Raw genomic sequence first — 27,260 nt, forward strand, 5'->3', positions numbered from 1 at the left:
ATCGCGTTGTGGAAGAATCCTTTTCTGTGGGGCATTTGGGAGGGTGAAGATGTAACTCCCTTGGGTGTAACAGACCCGGAACCAGGTGGCAAATAAGTGTGTCGAGTTGATACAGCATGGTAGTGGGTGTAATGAGGCGTTAATGGGCAATGACACTTAGGATATTTCGAAATAACCTGGAAATAGCACACTCACCTCGTTAACTTTCATGTGTTGCTCTTTGTTGAGTTTTTTTTTTTTAAATTGTTGTATTAGTTTTAACCAAAATCTATTAAATTTTGCGTATTTATACATTCATCTAAGCACTAATAAAACAAAAATAATAAATAAAAACATTAAAAATGTTCAATTTTACATTAAAATTTTGATTTGTCAATGTTACCCTTGGATAAACTACATATGATTAGCAAAAATAAACACCTCTTTTGCGTAATTTACAACAATTTTTACAAAAAAATGCAACAATTACCCTAATAAAACTCTATTCCTTTATAGAAACGGTCTTTCTGATCATCTCGTACACGTGTACTTGTAAAAATCCTCCAGCTTCGTGGGCTTACTTCGTCATTGGGCCACAACAAAAAAAAACACCCTACGAACTCATCCCGATCATTTGTTTTTGTTCATTTCCTCTACCCGAAATCTGCCAAACGAATGAACACGCCGGTACGGTAGTGCCCGCCACTAATCGGTGAGACTGCGCAGACTGCGAACCGACGCAACCGATCGAAATGAATTCGATTGTTTACATACCGTGCCGACTTGGACGGTCAGGCACGGCTGCAACATAGCACCCACCGGTCAGTCGTACGAGTGTGCTCCGGCCTATCGCACTCCGGCGTACACGCGGGTGTGATCGAAATCGCCACCAAAGGGGCATAAGCGTGGTGGCACTTATGCGCGCAAGTGTTGTAAGCGGAAAGTTCTGTGCGTGTCAGCAAAACATTCCAATCGGAAGCAACATTTGTACGCGTTACGGTTACACAAAGTGGACACACAGGCAAGTGGTCGTTCCGTGTAGTAGCACGGAAGCTAAGGCTGATAAGTCAGAGAGCCGTCCGAAAATTTGCGGTACAACGCAAACGCAACACATTTCGCAGACAAACTGATAACAAAACTGATTTCACCGCAAAATTATCAACGGTCGTGTAAACCCGCCTCTACACGACCCCGACCAGCTGCTCTCCGGTGTGTTGGCAAATCACTTGCTTTCGAATGAATTTGCTGTTAAATTTGCAAAACCGTTCGATACCGCACAGCAATTAGTGGCCGCATAAATTATTCACTTGTCCGAGCAGAATCGCACCAACGTCGTTATTGGCGCGGCGTGTATCAACATATCACTGCTCGCTTCCGTGACGGGCGGTGTAGTGTGAATATTGGTAAACTGAAGCGTGATACAGAGAGAAGTAGCGACCGCGTGATACCAGAACCATGACCAGGAGAAAGTCGGTGACCATGGTGACACTACGGTGGCTCTTTACCTTGGGCTGATTTTGCAAAAGGGGGAAAAACAAAGCTGGAATGTTTCTCCTGGTGAATCCATAAAAGAATCATAGTAGGCTCGTTTGGAACAACGGTATCGCAGGCAAAGTGTGTATGTCCCAGTGTGTGAGTGAGTGAGGAAATAAAGAGCGTTCGATTTAATAATTACTTTTAATTATTTACCCTGTTAAAAAGTGAAATTAACGAACGAGCGCTACAGCACGGCAAGAAAGAGCAAAATCCGACGAAATTAAAAAGTGCATCGACTCGATTGGTTCGTGCGAATTCGAAGCGCACACACTTGTTCGATGCATGTGTGTTTGTATATGTGATGTGTTGAAGCAGCAATCCGTTTAAATCACGACCAAACATCAAACACGGAAAAACAAACCATAAAACACACACGCGCGCGATTCGAAAGGACTCGTCAGCTCACTCTCTTGCACGGGATAAAAACCTGGTGGTGTGGAAAATGAATTGGACCCGTAATCGAATCAATTATGTATAGAGTTGCATTGCTGCTTCCGGTGCTACAGCTGCTGCTACTGCAGCCAGCGTCCGTTGCACCTGCACTCGGTAAGTAAGTGGGAACGATTTGGTGTGGTGTGGCGGGTGAGTAGGAGTAGGGAGGATAGAGGGAGCGCGACAACGCAAACAAACAGCCAGCGGATGATCCGTATTTGCCCATATTACTATAACACCATGGCACTTTGGCATTACCTCTCCGGGGTTTTGTGGTTTTACTTCGGGCTGAATGCAAACAAAAAAACGCAAAAAAGGCAAACAGACGGACACGTGGCACACACAAAAAGAGCCATAAAAAACGGCAAACACTCTGCTCTGGCCACAGTACTGAGTGGAAAGATACGCGAAAGAAAATAATTAATTTGACATTCATTCGGTACGCTGATGAACAATATTATTTATGGACGAAGCGTATTGAGGGAAGGCGCACGCGTGTGGGAAATGCATCGTTTTGAAATGTAATTTAAATTGTAATTAAGGTATCTGTAAAATGTTTTTTTCATTGTAAAAAATCGTTACAGCAAGCCATAGAAATATTTTAAATGTGTGTTATATTGTCGTAACGTTTCACAAAGATCATTGTACTTTGCTATACAATTAATATCGCGTCACAGACCTCTAACGTCTCTTCATTTTAGACTCATGTCATGAGAGTCATGTTTTGTGCTCTTTTTTCCTGTAATACTTTTAAAAACTCATTCAGAAACACACACATTTAAGCTCGTTCCGTTTTGTTGGTACTCATCAACCCCTTTTTCTGAGTGCTGATTGTTGTACTTCACCGTAACGACTGGCAATATTAAAACCTCCCTTGTCGCATCCGTAACCGTGTAAGCTCTGCTTTGTTTGAAGAAGCATTCAACAGATTTTAGTAGAAAAGAGAGAACAAAATAAAGAGAACGTAAGTTTTGCTCCTAATGGTTTGATAGTGAGTTTGTATGTTGTCTCCCTGGCTTGGCGAAACTAACTATCCCGAGAATCTGTTAATGATGAACTGATGTACTGACGTCCTCCAGAGAGTAATGTGCAAATGGTTCTGAGAACGGTAGGCCATTTTTGTTCCCGAAATTAGAAGCATTCTACTTCTTAGTGCTATATATTTGCATTTAACGCAAAAGGCTTTCGAATCAACATTTACAAGGAATTAGGATACTGTTTAAAACGAAGCATAACATGCACCAAATAACCTCTTCATTACTTTTAAGACCTGTACAGCCTCTAAAAAAATAAATTTTGTGTTGTAATATTGCATACTTTTGGGCGCTAAATTGTGCTCAGATCGAGGAAGGGCCCCAAGAAGAGGAAAAACTTCTTCATATTGTTTTACAACATTTTTAAATAGTCAAAACTTTGAACTTCGTCGAAGTTTAAAACTTGTAAAGCAACTAAAATAATGCATATAATTGCATACTTTTCGGCGCTCTGTCTAGAGCCCTTGAAATTATACAGTAATAATTCCTATTTGGGTTATCACTCGCTATTGATCGGCACAGAAAACAAAAGCCTTTCAACTGCATGCAGAACCGTATCGGCTTAAGCAGACACATCGTAACACGGGCGTAATCATTTGTCGTGTCCTGTATGCCTTTTAAAGAGTCTCTCGCGATTACAAATGTTCAAACACTGTTACATCTGCAGGAGAAAAGCTTTCTGTGTGCTGCCACTTCCCTTTTACTCTCCTAAACCCTAAACTATCCCACACGAACCCCACGTGTGTTCGTTCGCTCTGATTATCTGAGTTCAACAGCGCACGGTTACAAACACCGGTAAACAAACTAACTCACTCACGGCAACCTAAATGCACACGGTTAACAATGACAGCAACATTGCAGTAAACAGCTCCCTCTCTTCCTGACCCATTCGCACCCAGACCCCCTTCCTGCACAGTTTACGAAATATTATTAAAGTGCCAAACCACACTTCTCCCAGCCCAACATCTCTATACTCTCTGGGCCACCACGTCTAGCTATATGAGCTGCTGTCAATGTTTTGCCTAGGCCTGGGGTAAATGCAAATTTCGTAAAACTTTTCCTCCCGATCGTACAAGTGTACCTGGTTGGCTGGTGTGCGGCTCTTTGTGCTTTGCTCGGTTGCAGCTTGCACTTGCGCATGGGTTACGTAATGTCCTGAGGGGGGAGGGGGAAGGTGCCGCAATGGGTGGTCGGTGGCAAAGATCCGGAGATTGAAATTTCCTTGTACCGTGCGGCAGCAACACCGTAATACCCCCGATGGTGCGCCCAGTAGGCTGGTAAAGCAAGGCGACACAAATCGATTCGTACGATGGTGGCTCCGCACACCGCGAACCGTTCTCGCGCTAATTATACTTTTTAGTTTTAATTACATGTTTTATTGCAGTCATAATTAACATCATAAATGTCGGCGAACAGGCCCACGCGGCCTGTCATCGAACCGTTTCGTCCGACACCGTGCACCGTGGTTGTGCTTGCTGTGTCCGAATCCCTACCGAACCGAACCGTCTCCGTGTGCTCAGCAAACTGGTGGTCAGAATGGAACCGGCAAAGCTTTTGCACTGATTGTATGAGGTGCCCACAAGCACCCGGGCCAAACTTTAACGCGAAACCTGCCCCGATTTTGTCTACCGTGTCTATGCCGTGTGAACGGTTGTAATTTTAACTAGCACGCACAAACAACGCTGGTTGACTGCTGTAATGAGGGTAGAGTTGCTTGGGAAAAGTGGTAATTTTCCGCCACTGCCCGGAAAATGCTCGTTATGCCCAAAAACCAACGTGAACAGCTAGGCGCCTCCACCGGGCGCCTTTTTCTCCATGGTCCGGTAAAAAGGATGTGCGTGTGTCGCACACTGCGTCCGTGGACACCTGAGCTTGCTTTAATGTGTCACGCAGAAAGCAATGCTGAGCAAGAAATAAGGTGTAATTGTGCGGAGGCACCAAGCGAGATATTCCACTCACGGACGTGTTTCGCGGGCTGGGTGCTGATCCGCCTAGGCCTAGGCCGCACTAAATTTTCCGCTCGTTGACAATTTATTTTCGGGGTGCTGTGGTCATAAATTTCCACTTCAATTAGCTTACACAGGGACGCTTGGCTGTTTCGTCCCTGTCCCCATTGTTCCTACACTTTGTTGCCCAACCTGCAATGTGGGGTGTTATGAAAACTGAGCCCCAAAGCGACAGAGCCAGCCCAAGGGTATCGGGTCGGGGTCGGGTAGTTTCGCACACTTTTCGCTTTACCCTGTGGGCTGATTTTCCAATTGTTTAGTGGCTGGCGTACGTATGCGTGTTTGTGTGTGTGTGAGTGTGAGCCACTTCCGGTGGATTTTGTAGACCGGTACAGGGAAGAACAAGCGTATCGTGTTCTGGCTACACCATTTCACGCTTTTAATTTCCAGCACTTATTCTGGTAATATTTAACTGTACATCGTTTTTCTTTGGCAGGCATTTGGAAGTCATGCTGTAGAATTATTGTAATTATTGAATTATTGCAATGGACAGTTGTAAAAGTTTTATGGTTGTTACACAAAGAAGAAATCAGAACAAATGTTTAATATGAGATTTGATTTACATTTTACATACTTTTAGGCGTATCGCAAAAGTTTCCTTCTCCCTCTATCATGCCCTAATTTATGCAATTTTAAGACAATTCTGCATTTTCATCGCTTATGGTATGTAAAATAAATAAAACAGCATGATGCTGCTTCATGCATTTCATAATAATTCCACAGCTAACAAAACGTCCGTACCGTCATATCATTACGTTAACTTCACAAAGTGCCAGCGCACTTTACAGTTATCGCGCCAGCGATACAAACAGCGATAAAAATAAGTGCATTTTTGGTGGTTTTATTTTCTCGTATTTTTTGCCTGCTCCGGGAACGTTTTTTTCCACTTTCCAACCCACCGTTTTCGCACATTTTCGCACTGTTACATTGTTAGTGCTCGCAGCTGTGACAATCATAGGAAGCCCGACAAAAACTGCTGCGCTCCCGGCAGCACTCATTTGCAGTCATACTAACACATACATACACACACACACACATGCATAAGTACAGAAGATTAAGCGGTATATGTTAATTTAAGTAAATTTATTATAGTACTTTTCACCATGGTTGCAAAGGAAAGCGCAAAAGGCACACTGTCTCACACTCACAAACAATGGCAAAAAAGCGACGAACACACACGAACAGCATGAGCCACGTTCGCAACCCGGGCAGGCGTAACAAAGGCGTACACATTTGCCATGCTCTTCCCCGTTTCTGTGCGGTGAGGGTAATTATTTTTGTTATTCTAATTATGGTATTTTGCAAGTAGAAGCAATAAATAGGTACACCCTGTTGCCGCAGACTCAGGCTTCCCTTTGCTTCGTACCGAGTTGTTGGGTTTTCCATTTCGTTCGTCTTTAGCCCAGCGGCGATTGCAAAACTGATAAGCGCAAGTGTGAACATGGCCAGTAAGTTGTTCGTAATCGAGTAAGCGTCACAATTAACACCTTGTGTGCAGGTCGACCCTTTACGTAGCACGCTTTCTGATCGATCACGATACAAAATCTAATATTCTATTTTACCCTATAAAAGCATGCAAATATTTTGCAAAACATTTGTCACTAGGTGTGGTACGTTCTTTGCTGTGTCAAATTAATATTCAATTTGCTATTCAATGTGTTGTGGCTTTCTGTGCATGCATGAGCCAGAAAAAGCAATTAACGAGTTTGTAATGCAAATCTAGCAGTGCTGTTTTTACCTGCATCAAGCACTATGGTGCATTGAATTTGGAAATTAGTTGACATTCGCATCACCAACTGTTCGATTGGTTTAGAAATTATTGATGCCTATGATGGAATGATTGCAACTCAACAAAGCACACGCAATCGCGGTGCAACAGCTATTTGCTTTCGAGATTGATATGCTAGGGGGTAAACTGTGTATGGGTATGTGTGATTTACATGCATTAATTGGCACATAGCATGAAACGGCTAATCGATATGTTTGATTTCAACGTTGATTGAAATCAAACATGTAGCCATCGATGTTCATTCTAACATCAGAAATAAAGCTTGAGCTTGGGATGGAGCTTTTTTTAAATTTTATTCTTCCAAAGAGATAACCATAGTATCTAACAAAAATATACAATACATACTGAATTTATCGCCTGTACTTCAGTTACATTGGAATGCTAATACCTACTTATCCCAGCTTAATCCGTTACTGAATAAAACGTATAATAATTTGCATACCAGCAGGCGCACGGTACGAGTGAATAAAACGAAAAGCTCCTGAATGCGATAAAATACTCGTAATCTATACTACATTGTTTTTGCATACCTTACAACCAAGTCACTACAATATTTTGAAACCCACCAAATACCTGTTTAATTGGAACGCTGAAATACCTTGAAATCTATATTGTAACGTTAGTTGCATACCTTTAGGCGCCATGTGAGAGCCAACAAGGAGAAATCTGAAAACTGTACGGCTCAAATACCTCTAAATACTATATGTATCGTCTTGAAACGTTCAACCAATGAAATAAAAATAAAACGATAAATAACGACGCCAACGATTGTCTTTAACCACCTCCTTTCAGCCATTCAAACCTCCGACTTGCTTCGGCTTTCCAGCCAAACAATTTACCCATATCCTTTCATTATATTTCGGCTCCACTCGGTACATATTTGCACAACCTAGTTGATGAATGGTAATGCCTTAAATCGTTCACCTTTTCAGCAGCAGCAGCAGTTGAATGCAGCAGCACAGCACACGGAACTGCCCTCGGGTGGAAAGAAGACACACACCGTCGAAGGTCTCGCATCGTACCCAAAGATACTGCCATATTTCACCTCCCACCCCTTCCCAGATACCGTGCTCGCAATCTTAAAATCAATGTCAGCATAAAAGATTCGGTAACATCCCCATCATCATCAGCATTAGCAGCAGCAGCAGCAGCAGCAGCAACGGTCGCTGCTTCGAGGCTGGTTGCACGCTAGAGCTATTATCTTTGCACGATGGTGGTGTGTGTGTGTCACCTTTTGCAGAATAATTCACCTCATCCGGATAATGCTGTCAAGATCGTATCCCTGACAAGCGAAGCTTGTTGCATGCGGCCTGATAATGAGCCTGATTTTTCGGGATCCGGCCTGATCCGGCCCGTGTCCGCTACGATAAGCTCGGGCTATGGTGTGCTGTGGTGCTTGAAACCGTACCGTACACGATGGTTACGTTTGCATCAAGGCAGATATGCTTCGGTATAAAGGGAGAAAGTGCTGCTTCTTGCTCGCATATGTGAAAATGGACAGTTCTGTACCTTATCTTGTTACTGCACACGGTACGAGTCGAGACGGTTCGTGCTGTCTTGCGGCCATACCACCAGGCATCAGGCAGCGGAACGAGAAAAGATTCACCCGTATGCATTAGCCGTCAGTTACTGCGCTCCATTTCACCTGTGTATTGCCGCATTCAAAGCGGTGCGAAGCGATCCATAGCACACAAAAACGGATAAACCACATTACCGTCCACTCTTACCCCAGCGTACGTGAATTTTCTTCGCACCAAATGTGCCACGTTAATCCGAAAGCTGGTTGGATTGCAATAATTTAAAGTTTGAATTGAAATTGATACCCATACACCGTGCATCGTGCTTCTTACGGTGTTTCGTGTACCCCCACAGTTTGAATCTGTGTTCACACACGTTTCGCCTGCGCAACGATGTCTGCAACGATTACCGAAACTATCGGTTATCATTTTCTACCATGATCCACCCGCACCAGTAACGTCAATGAGGAGAGAGGGGAAAACGGTAGGACGGTTTATTGGTGGAGCAAAAGGACGTTGTGTGATGGTTGCAATATTGGTACAAAACTTCACCAATAAGCCATTTCACTGGTGATTTTATACGCTTGTACATGAAAAAGAAACCTGTCGGTGGCATTTACGCTTTCTGCTGTCAGTGGCAAATACACGTTGGCCATCGTCGTTTTGCAATCGTCTGGAATGGGGATGAAAAAAGAAAAGCAAGCAAGCGTAATTGTTGAAATGGGTTTTTATACGTGTGAGTGTGTGTGTGTTTGATGGTCAGTGATTTGTTTCTTTCATTTGTTTGAGTTGGCAATGCTTTCTTTCTGTGCTTTTAAAACGCGTTTCAAACGTTTCATCACTTGGGTTTTACGCGATGCTTCTCTAGTAACAAAGGAGCCTTAAACCACATTCGTTAAGGCAGATACAACATAATACTTCAGTGTTTTGTTAAACAAATTGCATATTTTAAGGCGTTTATTATTTTTTAAAGAGACCAAAGCCTAAAAGTATGCAATGTGTAAGAAAACATGACTTTTTAGTCAGCTTCTCATCTGCAATGGCTATGTGTTCTTATTATTCAATAGTTCAGCAGTTAAATAGCATTTTGTGAAAAATAAGATAACATAATGTTCCCTTATATTATTTGTTCCCCTTTCTGATGCATGTACACATAAAAGAGTACTGAAAAAAGAGCTAAAAATAACTTCAACCCACCGGCTAAGAACATTAAAGAACGTTTAAATGCCTCCACAACGCACGGAGCTGGCAAACAAACCTGTCAAACGCATTGCTCCCGCATCTTGTCCGTTGTACGTTTGCAGGCACAACTTCACCGTCTATTCGCAGCGCTTCTCTTCCCATTTACAATTTCCGAACGCAACGTTCAACCATAATGATGAGCCTGCCACCAGGACATCGTCTGGCGTTACGATTCCGTTTAATGGACTTTGGACCACCGGCGGGGCTCGAACGAGTAGACCCGCACTCGCTGTTGTGATTTCATGCCGCTGCAGGGAGGGCCTGCTGTGACCACGAGCAAGTATTGGGAGCATTCGGAAAATGCTGCTCCGTTCACTGCAAACTACCGGTATGCTAATTTCAACTCCCTCCGGTACTGCGTCCCAAGAATCATTATCATTCCTTTTTTTGTTTGGTTCTTCAGGACATGGTGTCGCGCTGAGCACTGTGTGCCCCTTGATGCGTGTCTGGTTAGCCGAATGTTAAAACTTTTCCCGACTTTACCCCTGGAGGGTAATGCCACTTTTAGACCATCGGAAAATAGATCGTATTCCGAAAAATTCCACCCCCGCTTACGTTCGCTTCAATCCCGACAGCGCGTTTTTGTTGCTTCTCCGATAGGGAAGCATAATTTTATCGATATTAATTTGCACTAATTTCGGTTCCGTTTGGGAACCGTGCTCTATTCAAGCTCCGACTGCTCCTGCTGTGCGTTACCGATCGAACAAGACTGGTCGCCTCGGGTTAGCTAGCACACTCCGAACAGCCCTGCTGCATCCCGCCCGTCGGTAGTACGCTGAAGATGGAGCCACTGTCTGTTTTGAACAGGTAGCCTCCGCAAACGTATGTCGACACTGACGTGAGCTGAGCAGGTTTGCTGTTGTTGCATAAATAATGTTGTCCAATGTGGCCCGCAAGGCATGTTCGTGAGATGGCAAGGGTGCATTGAAAACGATGCCGATACCGGGTTTCATCGGTGGGTGAGTGTTGAAAATGATCTAAGATTTTCTAAAACACTACAAACAAATGCGCATCGGGGAGATACTTTAAGGTGGATGGCTAGCTGGAATCGATAAATGGAGGAGGTTATTGTATTCTAATGTCTCGTACCTACCTCTATAAGTAAACTGATCATGCTGGGCTAAACGTTTGATAGCTCGGTTTGCAATGAGAAAACGTTGATTTTGTCATGCAAATTGCATACATGATGGCGTTTTTATTCTGCAGTAGGGCAAATGTTTTAATTTACAATCGAATATGCTTGGAACAAAAAAGAATTTTGGAAATTTACTTAGAATTAAGTTAGTTTGTCATATATTTAGAATTTTCGTGATCATATTGTGATAATCTTAAAAAGTGTGACCCAAGCAACTGTTTTGCAAAAACTTTATCAAAAAACTAACTTTGCATTTTTTAAAAATAAATTTAAGTAAAAGTTTCACCGTAAGCTTGCACATGTTAGTTTACATCCTAAGCCAAACTTTTTAAATACACGCAAGGTAACCAGTTTAGAAGTAAAAGGAGACAAATTAATTAACCCAACCTGCTACCGTAGGCAATGGTTTCCTTTCTTTTTTCGATAAGCTTTATGCTGCGGTACGACCATTCAAAAAGTGTATCCTGCAACACAGCCATGCACCAACATTGCCGTGTTGCCAATGGTACAAACCAACCGGATGAAAGCAATTCAAATAAACAGTCAGCATTAACTTTGTAGGAGCAAAGTTTCTGACTTCATTCTGCAGTCAAATGTAAATGAAGTGTGCAAACAACTACCTCCCTCCTTTCGTCCCATCGTTCAACGTTCGCTTCCTCACACACCAACTTTGCCATATGTTGTTGTATGGGCAGTCAACCACAATTAGTCTGGCCGGGAATGTTGTCTCCACTCATTTGCCCACGCGGCTCTCGCTACAGTGCGCCACAGGAGCAACAGCAGCACTTCGAAACGGTTTCGTACCGAAATTAGCCTTCGCAACTTGCCCGCTCCATCGAAAGTTACCCCGATGGTGCCCGATCCGACGGCGATAGTTTTAATCGCAACTTTAACAACCATTTTAGCCAGAACCCGCCAGAACACACATATGGGATCGTCACTGTTTCGTTCTGGATCGTTACCGACCACGGCAAGTTGCACTGCGCACTGCTGCTGCACGCTTATCGAATGTTCTGCATCGGAGCGTGCTATGTGGGAAAAACTTTTCACATTGAAAGTTCGGCTCCAAAACGTTAGCGGAGACGATACTGGCGTTTTACTGGGGGGCAAATCTTTAAACTTGTCGACTTTTAAATCACACAGACATTTTCTTTCTTTGTTTTATTTTTTTTTTTCTTTTTATGTATCTTACTCAACTTACAAGAATCGCAGGTTTTCCAATTTAGTTTGGTTTTATTATAAAGTTCAATTTAGAAATAGATATTACATTCCAGCTTATGATTAGTTGGACTAGTGGTACCAGGAACATCGTCTCGTAGAGTTTAAAGTGCCTAAAAGTATGCAATTCAATGTTTCAATTTTAGCATTATGTTCTTTTGTATTTTATTCTACATTACATAACTTTAGGCGCAATATCTTTTCTTTTTTAACCGTTACCGTAAACCGGGAAGTATTCCTCTAAACCTCCATTCTGTATCAAATTGAAGAATATTTCACCCCACTGAACGCAATTTATAAATCGCCCACTGTTATCTTGATCGAACGTGTTGTATTTTACCAATTCGTAGCCTTTCGCCATGTTTTTAATCTACTATCCCTGTCTGTTAATCTCACCATTCCACGGATTGTAGAAGCTATCCTCCTAAAGGAACTCTTTCTCCTCCCAATGGGAGCTATCCTTGACTTTTGAAACCATCCTGTTAAATGTGGCTGAGATTTGTGCATTACTTTCCAGCAGCTTCCTCGTTCTTTTTTCACTCTATTGCTCTGTCTGGTTTCTCTTCCTTTCTATCTACCACCCAAATACGAGGGAATGAAGGCGCCGGTGCACTCTGGTGCGCCGTAAAAATGGGAAAATTTAAAACACCTCTCGCTAACTCGGTACCCACATTTCGCATGCCGTATTATTTACAGCCGCCCATGAGTTATCGTTCCTGGTGCTAAGTCAGCCGGCCCGGTTCAATGCGGCCCGGGCCCACCATCTGAAGCGCAGCATCGTCGAGCAGATAAGGGAACTGAATCAGGTGAGTGGGAAATTGGGCAGACTCCCACGTTGGGTGGGGAAAGCTGTGTGCCCTTTAAATCATGCAGCATTTAAGTTGTGCTTTGTTCGGAGCTGCTTTACCTTAAATTTGGTAATACAATAGTATTAAAGTTTACTGTTTTTATTTTTGTAATTTCTACTACATTTATGATTGTGGTTGTAAAATAATATTGCCTCATGATTTTGAACCTTTCAACGCTCAATCGCACGAAAAATGGTTCCCCGAAAAATGATACCATTTTGCTCCCGAACTGGTCGAGTTTTTTTATTGCACTAAATGCCCGTAGATATTTATTACATTTTCATCACTAACCTAACTCAATCGCTGTCGGTGTGCATACGATGTGTAAGCGGATGGAAATCCAATATGCTGATTTCCTGTTAAAAATAGCTCACAGTTTAATTGCTCGCCTTCCACCGATCGGAAAAAAGCAAATGCACCAATTCCACCGCAAAAATCAATTGGCTCGTTGCGTCTTTTTTTTTTGCGTTGCTGTTGCTGTTTTGCTTGGGTAAACCGAACCATTTCCTAATTTGTAACCAAACTAACCAAGCTCACGCTCCTGCCGCATATCCTCTTCCTTTTTACTTTCATCCTCTTGGGATCGTTTAAATCATACTCATGCCGCTTCCCGGTTTGTTCATTTTCCGAAAAACGGCCCCAGTGTTTCACTCTCTCGCGCACACATTTGTCAACAACCTGCTTCGGCACGGTGTCTGCTAGGTGTGTCCCTGAGGGTGGGTAATTTATTCTGCCCGCGAGTTCCAACATCAGCAATGGTTCACCGGGGTATTTACGCGGCCGCCCACAAACGAGCTGGGATTCCCATTTTTTTAAATTTAGGGTTCGGTTCTGTTTTGAGTTATATTTTCCCTATCATTGGCTACCTTTATCTCCGTCTCCCTTGAGGACAGGTGGGGCAGTTAATTAGTGTGTGTGTGTGTGTGTGTGTGTGTGTGTGTGTGTGTGTGTGTTGATTATCCCACCGTTTACGTGGGGATGCACAACGATGCGTTCCAGTTACGTGACCTCTATGTTTTTTCCTCATTTCCCGTCCCTTCTTTTCTACGTTGTAGCTATTCCAGTGTAAATTTAAACCCCATTTCATACCGAACTCCCCCCCCCCTCCCCCCCATAGTCGTTCACACAAGATTTTTCCCTGTTTTCATACCCTTTTTTTCTTACCTTTCTACCCCGCACGGTTTGCACCGGCAGGAAATTGCACCGAACCGACCAGCGGACAGCGTGTTTCTCACGCACGAGCTGTTCCCCGAGCAGGACGGGGCATGGGCGATTACACCGATCCTTGGCCACATCCGGGCGGCCATGCTGAAGTCGACGCACCGGACCGCCCGCTGGCTGATCGTGTGCGAGGAGCAGAGCCACGTCAACGTGAGTCTATTAGCGCACCATTTGGCCAACGAGGATTACCGGGAGGTAAGTGAGCGGTCTCGGTGTAAGGGGAAAAGGGGTGTAAACACCCTTTCGTTCCGGTGCGAGAGTTGGGGATTCACGCAGCGCGTCTATGAATTGAAAAGTAGGTGGAAGCTTACATTTGAATAATTTTACTCTTTGCTTCGGCAGAATATTATCTAACGAGCTCTAGTAGGCTCATTGGTAGCGCCGGAATGTATGCAAAAAAGGATTTTAATGCTTTTTTGTTGTTTTCTTTAGCCATCAAATTAGTGTTTAAGCCATGTTAAACGGTATTTTGCATACATTTAGGCGTAGCTATTGGAATACTTACGCGTGAAGTGTACCTGTGTAGCACCAAAATGTATGCTAAGGAGTTTTTTTTAATTATTTTTATTCATTTATTTATTAGTTTTTGGTTAGAGGCTTTCATTTTCGAAGAAAAAAACAAAAGCTATAAAATTAATTGGAAAACAATGTAACATACGTCATACGTATACCTCTTGGTGTGGGAAGTTTACATGTGACCTACATCAGTATAATTTCAGAAATGTATGCAAAATAGGATTTTGTAGTGTATTCTGTTGTCTTCTTTTCGTAATTGATGAATTTTCCATTATACGTTGCATATCTTTAAGCGCACCACGTGGAAGGCCTAGTGAACTACATATCTATGGCGCCTAGATGTATGCTAAAATTTCGGGTTTTTGTTGGATATGCTGGATAAAACAACTATCGTTTCTGAGATATGACCAACGACTTGCAGAAACAGAAAACTGAACTGAATATTATTTTGCATACCTTTAGGCGCATCGCTTGAAGGGCTTACGCCCTTCTACACACTTTTCAATCCATGCAGATGCTAAATCCCGTAATGGTGTCCAAACACCCGTCACCGGAACGGAAGGATTCTCGACTCGAGACGAGAAAGAGAGATCTCACGTCGCTTTCATCATTCTGTCGCACGAAGCCACACGTCGGCACGTGTTGACTCATACAACTCTACTAACTTTTCTTTCTTCTTCATCTCTTCCTTCTACCTTCTCGATGCTTCGCAGAAGCTCTTCCTCGGCTACCCACTGTACGACCGGGAGGCGACCATAATTCATCATTTCGCATTTTTCAAAAACCCCACCAGCTTTCTCTACCCTTACCTGCGGGCGGGCATTGCGCTTACCGTCCCACTGGTCGATCACCTGGTGCAGCTGCTCTCCGACACAGGCACACCCCGCCCACCCCTGTCCGATTTCTTCATCGACGCAGCGCACGAGTTCGCCCTGCTCGTCTGGCAGCGCGGTGAGGGAGTTCCGCTGCAGCCACGCCGCTACCTTTGCGCCAAAGCGCTTCCGAGCTGTGCGATACATGGTGCCGCATCGCAGGACCACGGCACTTCCGGCACAGGGCGGGATTTGCCGGACCGGCATGATGATAGTACCGGCTGTGTGAGTATTAGCGTTACGCTTAGTTAGCCTTACCCGGGGCCTTGGTTTCTGTTACGCGCCTAATTTAGCTTATTTTATATGTCACAACCGAACAAGGCGGAAGCCCCGGTCGGACGTGCGATGGGGGAACCCCCATCGGACCACCGTGTGTAGTTGTGTCCTTTCGAGCGTGATATTTGTATAATGGAGGTTAATTTTTTGTACCACCAGCACCTAATCCGACCAAAGGTGGACGGGCGACATGCCTGCCGACAGACGATGGTACACGATAATCCGACAAAGCTTTCGGAAATGGAGCTTCCCCTTTCTGTGGGATGGCAATTTAGTAGGGAGCAATGGGATCAGCAGTTGGTTGAGCTGTGCTGAAACTTGCTAGCTAAATTGTTAATCCGTTTTTTTTCCTTTGCATTTATCTTTTTGTGTAAACGTAGGGTAAAGCAAACAAATACAAACCATTTGTGTAGAAAATAGAAACAATATTTTAATGCTTTATTTTATATTTTAGGTGATATTTCAATTCTTATTCATTTACTACATTTTTTAAAAAGAGTTAAAGTAGCTGATCATACAATTGATATGGTCATTACTTGTTATTGCCTACTTTTAGGCGCTTTTCATTGAAATTGCTTAATCGTTTGCTATTAAAGAATTTATTGCATTAAATGCTATTCTTATATGTCTTAAATTGTTTTGGTGCATTTGTTTCCTTTAAATTGCTTAATAATAGCTCAAAGAACATGGATCATGGGTTTATTGAGCCCATTATGCATTACTTTTTGCATACCTGAGGGTGTATATTCACATAATCAACTCAACTCGTCAGCCTTCAATGGAAATTTTTTTAACATTTTAACAGATATCTTCTTTTTCTTCATTTGGCACAACAATCGTTGTCGGTTAAGGTCTGCCTATACCACTTGTGGGGTTGGCTTTATGTGACTTTTTGGATTACCCCCCATAGCAGGATAGTCAAGTCCTACGTATGGCGGCACGGTCTATTTGGGGCTTGAACTCGTGACGGACATGTTGTTAAGTCGTACGAGTTGACGACTGTTCCACGAGACCGGCTAACAGACATTTTACACACTTTAAATCCAGTTATTATATGTTAAATTTTTGCATTTTGCCTACATTTGGGCGCATTTTCAATTCATAAGCTAAAACGTCATATTCAATGAATGTTTTTGTATTAACTTTTAAACATAAACGATTCCTCATGCAGTCAGACGATCCCACTGAGGTCGATCAGATCATGTTTGCCGTCAAAACGTGCAGCAAATATCACAAGGATCGTGTGCCGGCCCTAAAACAGACCTGGACCAGGTACGTGCAGCACCTGCGGTACTTCAGCGACGTGGACGGTAAGTGTGTTCCCCCCCTGAGTTACATAAACCATCTCATCATCGCCAGCGAAATTGAAGCATTTAAAGCATTTCCATTCCCGCAGACCCAACGATACCCACGATTGCCACGTCCGTGCCGAACTCGAGTGCCGGCCACTGTTCGAAGACGTTGGAAATTTTACAACTAATCGGCGATGAGCTCCGGTACAACGGCAGCCTGCAGGCGATCCGCTGGGTTATGCTGGTGGATGACGATACGATCCTGAGGTAAGATTTAGCACACCGGCAGCAGTAGGCAACGATTTCGATGTGTTTATGCATATGCAAATGTAATTAGAAGGGGTGCGCGGGACCGGGTGTGCTTGGCGTATAAATCCGTCTGTCCGGAAGTACGGTACGGATTGATTTACGAATGCGATGATGAATGGAAGGGAATGAAGGTTTTGTGCCAATTAGAATTGAGTGCGGTAAAACAGGGCAATTACAAAGCAGTAGCAATCCGGTCGACGGGCGATCGTTATTCGGGCACAATTGAATAACAAATCGCATCGAATTAAACCTTAAACAACAAGTGGAACTTTACCATATCAAGCTACCGCCCAAAACGCTGCCCCTGTCCCAAGAGGTCAATTTATGAAACCATAATTCCTGAAATAGCGCACCAAATCCTGGGCGCGCGTACGTTTCGCGTCCACGAAGCGCCCACGTGGTAGAGTGCACAGTCAATCCTTTATCAAAAACCCCTTTAAGGCATCAGTAAATTTTGCCCCTCAGCTTCCTCTTTCCTTCTAAAAGGATAGGGAGTTAGCTCCCATAAAATTCCGGAACCGAGACCCGGGTACCAATGCGGCACTCATGAAATATTCAACGCGCAATACTCAAACTGACACCTATACCACACATTTTCGGTCCGGGCCCGCCGGCCAGTCGGCTGCACGTTTCCGGCGATAATTTTTTGACCTATTGTAGGTTGATTTGTGGAGGAGAGGGAGAGGGCAGAATTGTCCATTGCTTGCTTGCCACCCACTTTGAGCCCTCCCGGGCAGGTTCAGGAGGATGCGGTAAGATGGCAGTTTTGATGTATGGAACCGGCAGTGCGCGATCGCCGGACGTGGTTTGGTGGTTTTTTTTACCATTCAAAGGCGGTGTGAGTTGCCGGAGGAGCACGTGAATTGGAACCACGGGAGTTTCTAAACGACTGTGAGTGTATTTTTTTATATTTAAATAACAAAATCTATTTTTTACAATCAGTTTTAAGTATTTCTTGAAATTTATTCAATTTATACATTTTCTTAACTTTTGTGGACATTTTTTACAATTAAATAGTCTACATATTTTATCAACAATTAAAGAATAATAAGAAAAACATCCAACACTGTTACTGTGGGTTTCTTTCTTTTTTTTGGTAAATTTATGCTTTACGGTCAATAAAAAGGCAAATTGGCAAGAAGTACGCAAGTGCTTTTCATCATCATCATCATCATCATCAACGCTTAACGCCTCGAATCGCAGTCCTTTAATGCTATTCTCCCGAGAGACACTTTATGACCTCTCCACCCCCAACACACACACACACACACACACGCACGTCCAACATTTAAGTGTTGGTTCGTTTTAATGCGCGAAATTTGTCGTGCGTAGCCAAAACGTGCTGCTGCTGCTACTTCTACTGCGACCCAACCCCGATGCGGAACCATAAATCCAACGACCGAATCCTGCGACCCTTCTAGTGTACTTACGTGTTTTTTTTGCTTCCTTTTTTCCTCCCCTTAACAGCACCTCGGCACTGGCCCGCTTTCTAAGCTGCTACGACCCGGGGCGTGATTTGTACCTGGGCGAACGGTACGGCTACCGTCTGCTGGGCGCGGACGGCGGTGGCTACAATTACGTGACCGGCGGCGGCGGTATAGTGCTGAGCGTTGCCATCCTGGACGCACTGCAGCGTACGTGCGAATGTCCGTCGGCCTCATCGCCGGACGATATGATACTGGCCGCCTGTCTGCAGCGGCTCGGCATCCGCCCAATCCATTCGCCACTGTTCCATCAGGCCCGGCCGTCCGACTATGCGCCCGAGCTGCTCGACCGACGCGGGACGGTGTCGTTCCACAAGCACTGGCAGATCGACCCGCAGCAAGTGTACAACAGGTGGTTCCGGCAGCAGGACGAGCATTATTTCGCCCATCAGTCCTGTCCACCGGACGGGGGAACGATTTGCAAACACTCAACCGAGCTGGTGCGTACGGCAGACCTTCTGCGACCTGCTGCGCTGGGATCCATCACAGCCGGCAGCGCGAACGGTAGCGTACGCGAGCACGCAAGGATAGGGCCCTCGAACGAGGACGAACATAGACGGCCGACGTCGCAGAATGATGACCGTCATCAGCAGCAGCAGCAGCAGCCGGCCAGCAGCGGTCAGCCCAAGCAGCCGGGACGATCGTGGTTGGGCATGACCGCTTCAACCACACCGGAAAGGGATGTAGCAGTGACAGGAGCAGCAGTGACAGGAGCAGCAGTGACAGGAGCAGCATCATCGCCACCGACAGTACCGTCGGCGGAACAACATATCACGCGCAAACATTTGTGCGCAAGTAATGAGCTTCAATCAAACGGCGACCTTCTGGTGGGACGGCAAAACCTGCAGGAGTCGGCCAACATAATCAAACACACGGATCTGTAAGTTTGGGAGCGATGAAAGGAGAAGGGGATAAAGGTCACGTGTGTGCCGCTAATTTCGGTCTTTCGTCTGAAGGGAACTAAAAGGTCTGTGTGGGTTTGTGTGTGTACACGTCCACACTGTGTACGTAAATTGCTTATACGGTAGAATAAAGATTATCGCGATTAAGTACTCTGTTATGCTGCCATATTTTTAACTCATCTACTTTAAGAGGTAAGTTCGCATCAGTGACATCCATGATATTCTTCCACCTGAAGGACATTTACCTTATGCAGATGACCTAAAAATATATCTAAAAATCAGTAATAATAGGGACTGTCTCCGGCTTCAAGAGGTCATGAATTCCGTTTCTTTGTGGTGTTCTTGCAACCAGTTAAGCCTTTGCCCTGAGAAATGCTCAGTTGTGTCTTTTTGTCGTAACCGCCATCCTATCCATCTTCAGCTCTTCAAGATGGGGCCAGAGAGGCTTACCGTCGAAATGCATCAGCTGATCGTGAAAGTTTGGGAGCAGGAGAAACTACCGGAGGAGTGGAAGATGGGTGTTGTTCACCCAGTCTACAAAAAGGGCGACAGGCTGGATTGCTCGAATTTCCAAGCCATCACAGTTCTGAATGCTGCCTACAAGATACTGTTCCAGATCCTGTTCTGCAGACTTGCGCCCCTTGCTACAAATTTTGTCGGTAGCTACCAAGCTGGGTTTGTTGGAGGCAAAGCCACTAACCAACTTCTCACTCTACGGCAGATCCTCCAGAAGTGCCGATCCCGGCGCCAGCGCCAGAACGCACCACCTGTTTATCGACTTCAAGGCGACCTACGACACCATAGACCGGAAGGAGCTATGGAGCATCATGCAGCGGTACCACTTCCCTGGGAAGTTGATCCGGCTGTTAGAGGCCTCCATGAATGGGGTGACTTTGTAATCGTTAGAATTTCACAGGGGTCTTAGGCAAGCTGACGGACTCTCCTGCCTGCTCTTCAACATCGCCCTGGAAGGTGTCATTCAAAGCGCGGGGCTAGACAACGACATCCGTGGCACGATCCTCTACCGGTCTCTCCAATTTCTTGGCTTCGCGGATGACATCGACAACATCGGTAGGACAACAGCGAAGGTGTGTTAGGCGTACACCCGACTCAAACGCGAAGCAGTAAGAATTGTGTTGAGAATCAATGCGACGAAGACGAAGTACCTGCTTGCCGGTGACTCAGACCATCTGGGAAGCAGTGTATTAGTTGACGGCGACAGTCTCGAGGTGGTAAAGTAGTTTTGCTATCTCGGGACGGTCGTTACTTCGGACAACGACATCAGAATCGAAATCCAGAGACGCATTGTGCAGGGGAGTCGTGCATACTATGGGCTTCACCGACTGCTGAATTGCAGAAGACTTCAAGCCCACACGAAATGTCCGATATTTCGCACATTGATTCGCCCGGTGGTCCTATACGGACACGAGGCCTCCGAACATCCGAGCGAAGGATGCAAACGCTCTGAGCGTGTTTGAGCGACGCATCCTCCGGACCATCTTCGGCGGTGTGTTCGAGCATGGAGCGTGAAAGAGAAGGAAGAACCACGAGCTGGCTGAGCTATACGGCGAACCGAGCATTCTGACAGTGTCGAAGACTGGTAGGATATTATGGCTGGGGTATGTCATGAGGTTGCCGGACTCATGCCTCACCAAGAAGGTGTTCGACAGCGATCCGCAGTTCGGTATAAGGCGCAGAGGAGCACAGCGAACTCGATGGCTGGACCAGGTGAAGCGAGACCTGACGGAGATCGGGTGTCTACATGGATGGGAGGCTGCAGCCAGGGACCAAGCATCCTGGAGAATTGTTGTTGACCGGGCCATGTCACATCGACGCGCTCCATCGTGAGCAGCCCAACAAGAGAGAGACAGAGAGAGAGAGAGAGAGAGAGAGAGAAAGAAAGAGAGAGAAAGAGAGAGAGAAAAAGAGAGAGAAAGAGATCCATTATGAGTACTCGCTCTCGCTAATACTGTTCTGCCGCTTATCTCTCTTGTCCGGGACCTTGGTGTTCTATGGGATGACAAATTAACTCCATACGACCATAATGAGTCGGTTCTGGCAAGACCTTATAGAACTTTAGGGTTATTTTATCGATTGATCAGTAATTTTCAACGATACAATATGTCTAGAAAGTGCTTTACTGCTCATTAGTCCGCCCCACTCTGAAATACGCCTCGACAGTTGTTGGCCCAGTCAGTGCGGGGTGGTTTTTAAGATTCAAAAATGTTCAAAAACGTTTCTCGACATTCGCTTTCTGACGGATGGCGGGTCCAATTGACCCCAGTCCAGACTACGAAACGCGTTGCAATATTCTAGGGTTTGAATCTCTTGCTCGAGCTCGAATTTCATAGGTCGTATACTAGACGGTAATATTGACGCTCCTACTCACCTCGCTCAGATAGGGCTTTACGCTCCCCTCTCGTTATTTAAGATCGCGAAGTGGAAATATTTGGATCCAATGATCCACTACTTCATTGCATTCGTACATTTAATAACAGCTGAGACCCTTCCCATCCCCGCTAACATCCTTTCCTCGTCTCTTACTCCAAACTCGTCTCATACTTGCCTCGCAAGCTTGTATTGTCATTATACTTCACCCTGTTTTTATGTATACTTCTCTCTCCTTTTTTTTGCTTTTTTTAAAATAATAGTTAAAATTTGTTTTTTTTATTCATCTGCCTATCTTTACACTTCTGATTAAGGCTTCCTCGTACTTTATTTTTTTCTGAATTTACGTTTAAGATTACACTACAAGGGATTCGAATTGTAAAGAATTGTTTAACCGCGAGGCCGACAATTTATAATAAACGCAATACTGCATGCTCAATAATAGACACTTTTGATTTATTAATAATACAGCACTGTTACAACATAAGATGTTACCACGAAACGAAATACAATGTTTGTGTGAGTTTTGTTTTGTTTTGTTTTGTTGTTTGCTTCGATTAAACTTTGCCCTAGAAAACAACTTGACAAATTGAATTTTGCTCCATTGTTGCTTGTTTGCTTAAAACCAATAGTAAAATACCTTTCGTTTTTTGTTTTTTGTGTTAGTTTTGCTTCATGTTTTGTATGTTTGTTCGCCAAAAAAAAGAGGAAAAAAACAACAACAACAACCTTCCCCCAGTCTACACAAGGACACGCGGCTGTTGATTTTTGGAGACGAATGTGTGTGTATAAAGCATTGGCTGAGCATTGGGCCAGCTCAATTTAGCACACGCTCCGTTCGACAGTCCTCCAGCTGCTTCATTAGCTCCGCCTGCAGTGCCAGCAGTTCGCGCGTACGCTGATAGATCGGATCCTGCTGCCGCATGCTCGGATTCCACCGGCAGTATAGGCCCTTCCAGAGCCGAATGTGGCGCATGCTGACGACCGGCCGCAGCACCGTTTGTACCGGCATCGAGCTAAGATAGTTGCTCAGCCCACCGTACAGCGGGTTGCGGTACTCTTCGTGCGACGAGTTGATGAACGACCACAGCGAGACGGTACGGTTTTTGAGATCTACGAGAGTGCAAGGATTTTTTTTAATTACAAAAGACCGGGTAAATGGAGCACAAATTAAAGCGACTTACCATTTGCGACCCGCTCGCGCTCGGTATTGTACAGGAAGGTACCGAAACGGCACGAGTACAGATGATCGAGGATCGTGATCAGGAAGTATTCGTTGAACTCTAGCGCGTGCGGGAACTGTTTCGATATCTGCCACACGCAGTCGATGAACTGCAGAAAGACGGGCGAACGGTCCGCATCCGAATGGTGATTGTCGCCGTGTCCGATGCGCTGCGGAGAGACAAAATGTTTAATAGAAATTTGTTTAAAAATGAGTCCCCAAATGATTAGTGTTTCGTTTCTTTTTTTTTTTCTTTTCTTTTATTTTACAAACCTGCTCAAACTTGTGTCCAAAACTGAGCCACTCCTTCTCAATCAACACCTGAAAGCCTTTGAGCGTTCGATAGTAAGGGTCCAACAGTAGCATCGACAGCGCCGTCAGCTGTGACGTACGATCCCAACCGTCCGAGCAGTGAACCACAACCGACATACGCATGTTTTCGATCTATAATTTGGGGTGCGAAGTGTAAAAGCGTTAGATAACATACATGATTCATCCACGCTTCAGTCTCACTTATCAAGCAATTAATCAATTTACGATGCCCATTTGACGATAAGACCACCGTTCCCCTACTCACCCGATCGACGATCCTCACCGCGCCGCTCAAAATGCACTTGATGTGCTTCAGCCAGAGCGTGCTCTCCACCGCCGACAGCCACTTGTGGTCGTCGTTGGCCGGGAAGCAAATCTCCTTCAGCTTGCGCAAGCTCTCCCGCATCACGTGTATGTTGTGGATGTCCAGAAACGTGAGCTCCACGTTCTTGTACGCATCCTCCGACTCGTACCCGCCGCCCTTCGCCTTGTTCGCGATCGCGTTCGCGCTCGGTCGCGCATCGATGATCGACAGCTTGTCCGACTGCGCGTTCGCCTCCATGATCAGGTTGATGTACGTTTCGTCCGCTTCGCTGCGCTTCCCGCCCACCCCCACCAGCGGCTGCGAGCAGCGCGTAATCGTCGCCAGCGACTTCGGGTGGATCCAGCACAGGACGGGCAGCCGGTTGCGCGATCGAAACGCGGCCACCTGCTTCAGCAGATCATCCTTGGCCGTCTTCGGTACGGCCCACACCGAGGGGTAGCTGTCACAAATTTCGTACCCCTCGTTAAGGCGCGTTATGCGCCACGTATCGTTGTTCGCACTGTTTACGCCCATGCGGCGCAGCTCGGCCACCGGCTCGTACACCGTCCACCCGTCCTCGGTGAACTTTTCCCGATAGTTGAACGCAAACAGTTGGCCCTCGTTGGCGCGCGGAAAGGCGTACAGCTGCAGCTTCTCGAACACCGTCCGGCGGGAGTGGTTTTCCTGCTTGTGCGCAAACCGTAGGTTACGCATGTCCTTGCAGAAAATATCGATACCGTACGAGTTTTCACCGCGCGAGCTTGCTCCGCCGACCTTCTCGATGCGGCTAACGGCGCCCAGCGGACAGTCGACCACAATTACCGGGTCCTTGTCCGTGGCGGGCTGCGAACGGAAGTGCAGGCGATAGTTGGTGATGGTCAGCGTACCGATGGCCGGCCCGCTGTACGGGCAGATGTACGAGACGTCGCTTTTCCGGTCCTGCATGTTTTCACCGGACAGATAGGTGAAGCCATTTTCGTTCGCCACCTGAAATGGATTGAAATGTCGATTTATTAACGGGTGTTTTAAGTCGCCAGCAATACTACTTACGATCGTGTCCATGCCGTGCTTGGAGTTGAGCGAGCTGGACTTGGAATCGGAATCGAGCGAGTTCGAGCTCCGATGAAAGTCTGTCCCGTGGTGTTCCATGGTGTCTCTGTATTTGGTTTGATTATCAACGGTAGCGTTTAAACAATTCCACAGTCTAACAGCAACGGGGGGATTTTTATACTCCCGGAACGTCCAGTTTCACACCCACTGGCACCTATCTCTTCTCCCTTTGAGTCACTTCACACCGTCTAAAAAAGCGACCGCGCTTTGCGTCGCTCTAATTGGATTGATTCAAAAACCCAACTGGGGTGTGCTGATTGAGGTGCTTTTGGGGTGGCGGAGGTACGTGCACTGTTTGGTTGTTACTTTCTTATCGCGACTGGGTTTCCCCTCCCCGCGACCTGCGTTGCACTAACAATGACCATACCGTCCCATTTGCGTAGGGGGGGGGGGACTTTTCACGCCCGGAATGTTGATTCACGTTGTGCGTGTGTATGTAATCTTATAATAAACACACCCTTTTCTTTCAGGGGCCTGGTAGCTGGTTTTACTCCGCGTCTTCTCTCGTCGCCTTCGTGACACGCACTGACGTCAGCTGGGCTGGGTGGAAAACGAAATGGCAAAAATGCACGAACCCGGATGCAGCGCGTAAATGTGCGTGAAGGGAAGGTGGTGGCGGCTGGGCGATTTGTTGCAGCAATGCAGGGGAACGAAGTGGAACGTACGCTGCCCCGGTGAAGAGTGTTAAATATTGACTATTCATTCATACGCTGTGCGATAAGCCACACAGTCGCGATAAACAGCTGGAACCATGTTTGTTTGGGAATGGATACAGATGGAATATGCGTTGTCCGGAGGGTTGAGCACGAACGCACTCGATGAATCACGTTTTTCACGCCCACTGTCACACGGAGAAGATGGTTTTAATTAATAAAACACTTTTTTTCTATCACACCACAACAGCGATTCTCGGGCTCTTCGGGTTCTTTGCACTGCTGCACTGCCCCTCGATGCTTTGTTGTTGTCGCTGTGTCGCGGTGTGTTACTGTCATCCTTCGGGGCGGGCGCTGTCGTGAAAAACGAAGCGTTTCCATACGTTTGACAGTAGAAACGCTTTGCTGACTGGTGTTTTGTCCAACCTGGCCGCGGGTGACAGCTGTTTGTTGTGACCTTTTGTGGAGAAGAGATAACAGCGCCGCAGCGTGAGGTAAAATTTTAATTCACATTTTTTAGCGAAAAATAAATCAACTATCAACGCTGAAACTGTTCAGCAAGCCGAAAAACAAATTATCCAATAACATAACAATCGTTTTGCAGCAAAATCCACCGTTGAAAACTCGCTACAGAGAGATATCAAAATGGCTGCCTGGAGAACTGCCGGACTGAAGTGAGTTCGAGGGTGATCGATGGTGCAAATGGTGCCAATTTATCTAAATCCGCATGATTGTTTTTAGCTACATCAACTATTCCAACATTGCCGCCCGGCTGCTCCGTAAAGCGCTCAAGCCGGAGCTGCGAGTTCAAGCTGCCCGCCGCGATGATTCGCACATCAAGTTCACCAAATGGCAGGGTGGCAAGCCGGAAAGTAAGTAACGAGATAATCTACGAGATAGTTCTATCAAATTCAAGTGATATCCTTTGAAAAGAGTGAACAAAAGTGTTTCCTATGGTAAAATCCAGTGGAGATGGGGGTAAATGGCAATAGATTGCCTGTGAGTGGCCGATGGTGATTGCATCACACATCGGCGCACGGGACTGTTTTCGTCCAACGTACAGTAGTGCTCAAACCAACACACTGGAGGGAAATTTGTAGATCAAATTATTAAGTGAAAAAGTGGTCCTCAATTTCTTGCTCCATTTTATCAAATCTTTGGCTATCTGTACATCGACGCATTTTCATTACAATTTATTTACTTTTTTTGCAGATGAAAAATGATTTTTCTTATCATTTTGGTTAGTTTATTCGTCGTAAGTTACTGTTTTCAGTTTCGCGTGTTTTCGTGTGTATGATTTGAATTTAATTTAAAGTTAACCTTGCTTTATCGTCCCCTTTTTAAGCTGCTAACAAGTTTATCGAGTTTTGTTTTCCCTTTCTCTTCTAACTATAACTGAATGCGTTTTATTGAGCATGATGAAAGTTTGGAGATACCGATACAGTTAAGGCAGACTTGTATTTAATATATGATTATTTCTCTTTTTATTTTACAGAGGCCCTAAGCGAATAAGCTAAACGACAGTTCATTCTGGTCCAGTTTGGAAAAAACACATCTTTAGTACAGATAGTGGGCAAAATAAATTATGTAAAATCATTACGTTGGTGACCAACTACATTTTCGAATATCTATTTATCTGAGAAGAAAGAAACGAACACCTTTA

The 27,260-nt window shown here is 45.2% G+C and overlaps 3 protein-coding genes across 6 annotated transcripts; 2 read left to right on the top strand and 1 right to left on the bottom strand.

The window, feature by feature from the left end:
• Nucleotides 1-822: 822 nt before the first annotated feature.
• On the top strand, nt 823-19,813 carry LOC120958879 (beta-1,3-glucosyltransferase). Its single transcript, XM_040381946.2, has 7 exons — nt 823-2,061; nt 12,585-12,694; nt 13,931-14,152; nt 15,187-15,570; nt 16,793-16,931; nt 17,018-17,180; nt 18,690-19,813. The coding sequence occupies exons 1-7, from the start codon at nt 1,986-1,988 to the stop codon at nt 19,588-19,590; spliced, it is 1,995 nt and encodes a 664-aa protein (XP_040237880.2). The 5' UTR covers nt 823-1,985; the 3' UTR covers nt 19,591-19,813.
• A 2,617-nt stretch (nt 19,814-22,430) lies between these two features.
• On the bottom strand, nt 22,431-25,895 carry LOC120956981 (myotubularin-related protein 2). Its single transcript, XM_040378863.2, has 5 exons — nt 24,885-25,895; nt 23,796-24,821; nt 23,492-23,662; nt 23,181-23,388; nt 22,431-23,109 (listed from the first exon to the last, which is right to left on the bottom strand). Exons 1-5 carry the CDS (start codon nt 24,981-24,983, stop codon nt 22,814-22,816), a joined length of 1,800 nt encoding a protein of 599 aa, XP_040234797.1. The 5' UTR covers nt 24,984-25,895; the 3' UTR covers nt 22,431-22,813.
• Nucleotides 25,896-25,975: 80 nt separating this feature from the next.
• LOC120956982 (protein stunted) lies at nt 25,976-27,212 on the top strand. 4 transcript variants are annotated; one of them, XM_040378866.2, is made up of 5 exons: nt 25,976-26,091; nt 26,202-26,271; nt 26,339-26,469; nt 26,810-26,852; nt 27,093-27,212. In XM_040378866.2, the coding sequence occupies exons 2-4, from the start codon at nt 26,243-26,245 to the stop codon at nt 26,818-26,820; spliced, it is 171 nt and encodes a 56-aa protein (XP_040234800.1). In that variant the 5' UTR covers nt 25,976-26,091; nt 26,202-26,242; the 3' UTR covers nt 26,821-26,852; nt 27,093-27,212. The 4 variants fall into 4 exon arrangements, with proteins under 4 accessions (XP_040234800.1, XP_049465221.1, XP_040234799.1 ...); XM_049609264.1 differs by having other exon boundaries at nt 26,810-26,837; XM_040378865.2 differs by lacking the exon at nt 26,810-26,852.
• The last annotated feature ends 48 nt before the right edge of the window (nt 27,213-27,260 follow it).

This window comes from Anopheles coluzzii, chromosome 3, assembly GCF_943734685.1.
Source record: "Anopheles coluzzii chromosome 3, AcolN3, whole genome shotgun sequence".
NCBI lineage: Eukaryota > Metazoa > Arthropoda > Insecta > Diptera > Culicidae > Anopheles > Anopheles coluzzii.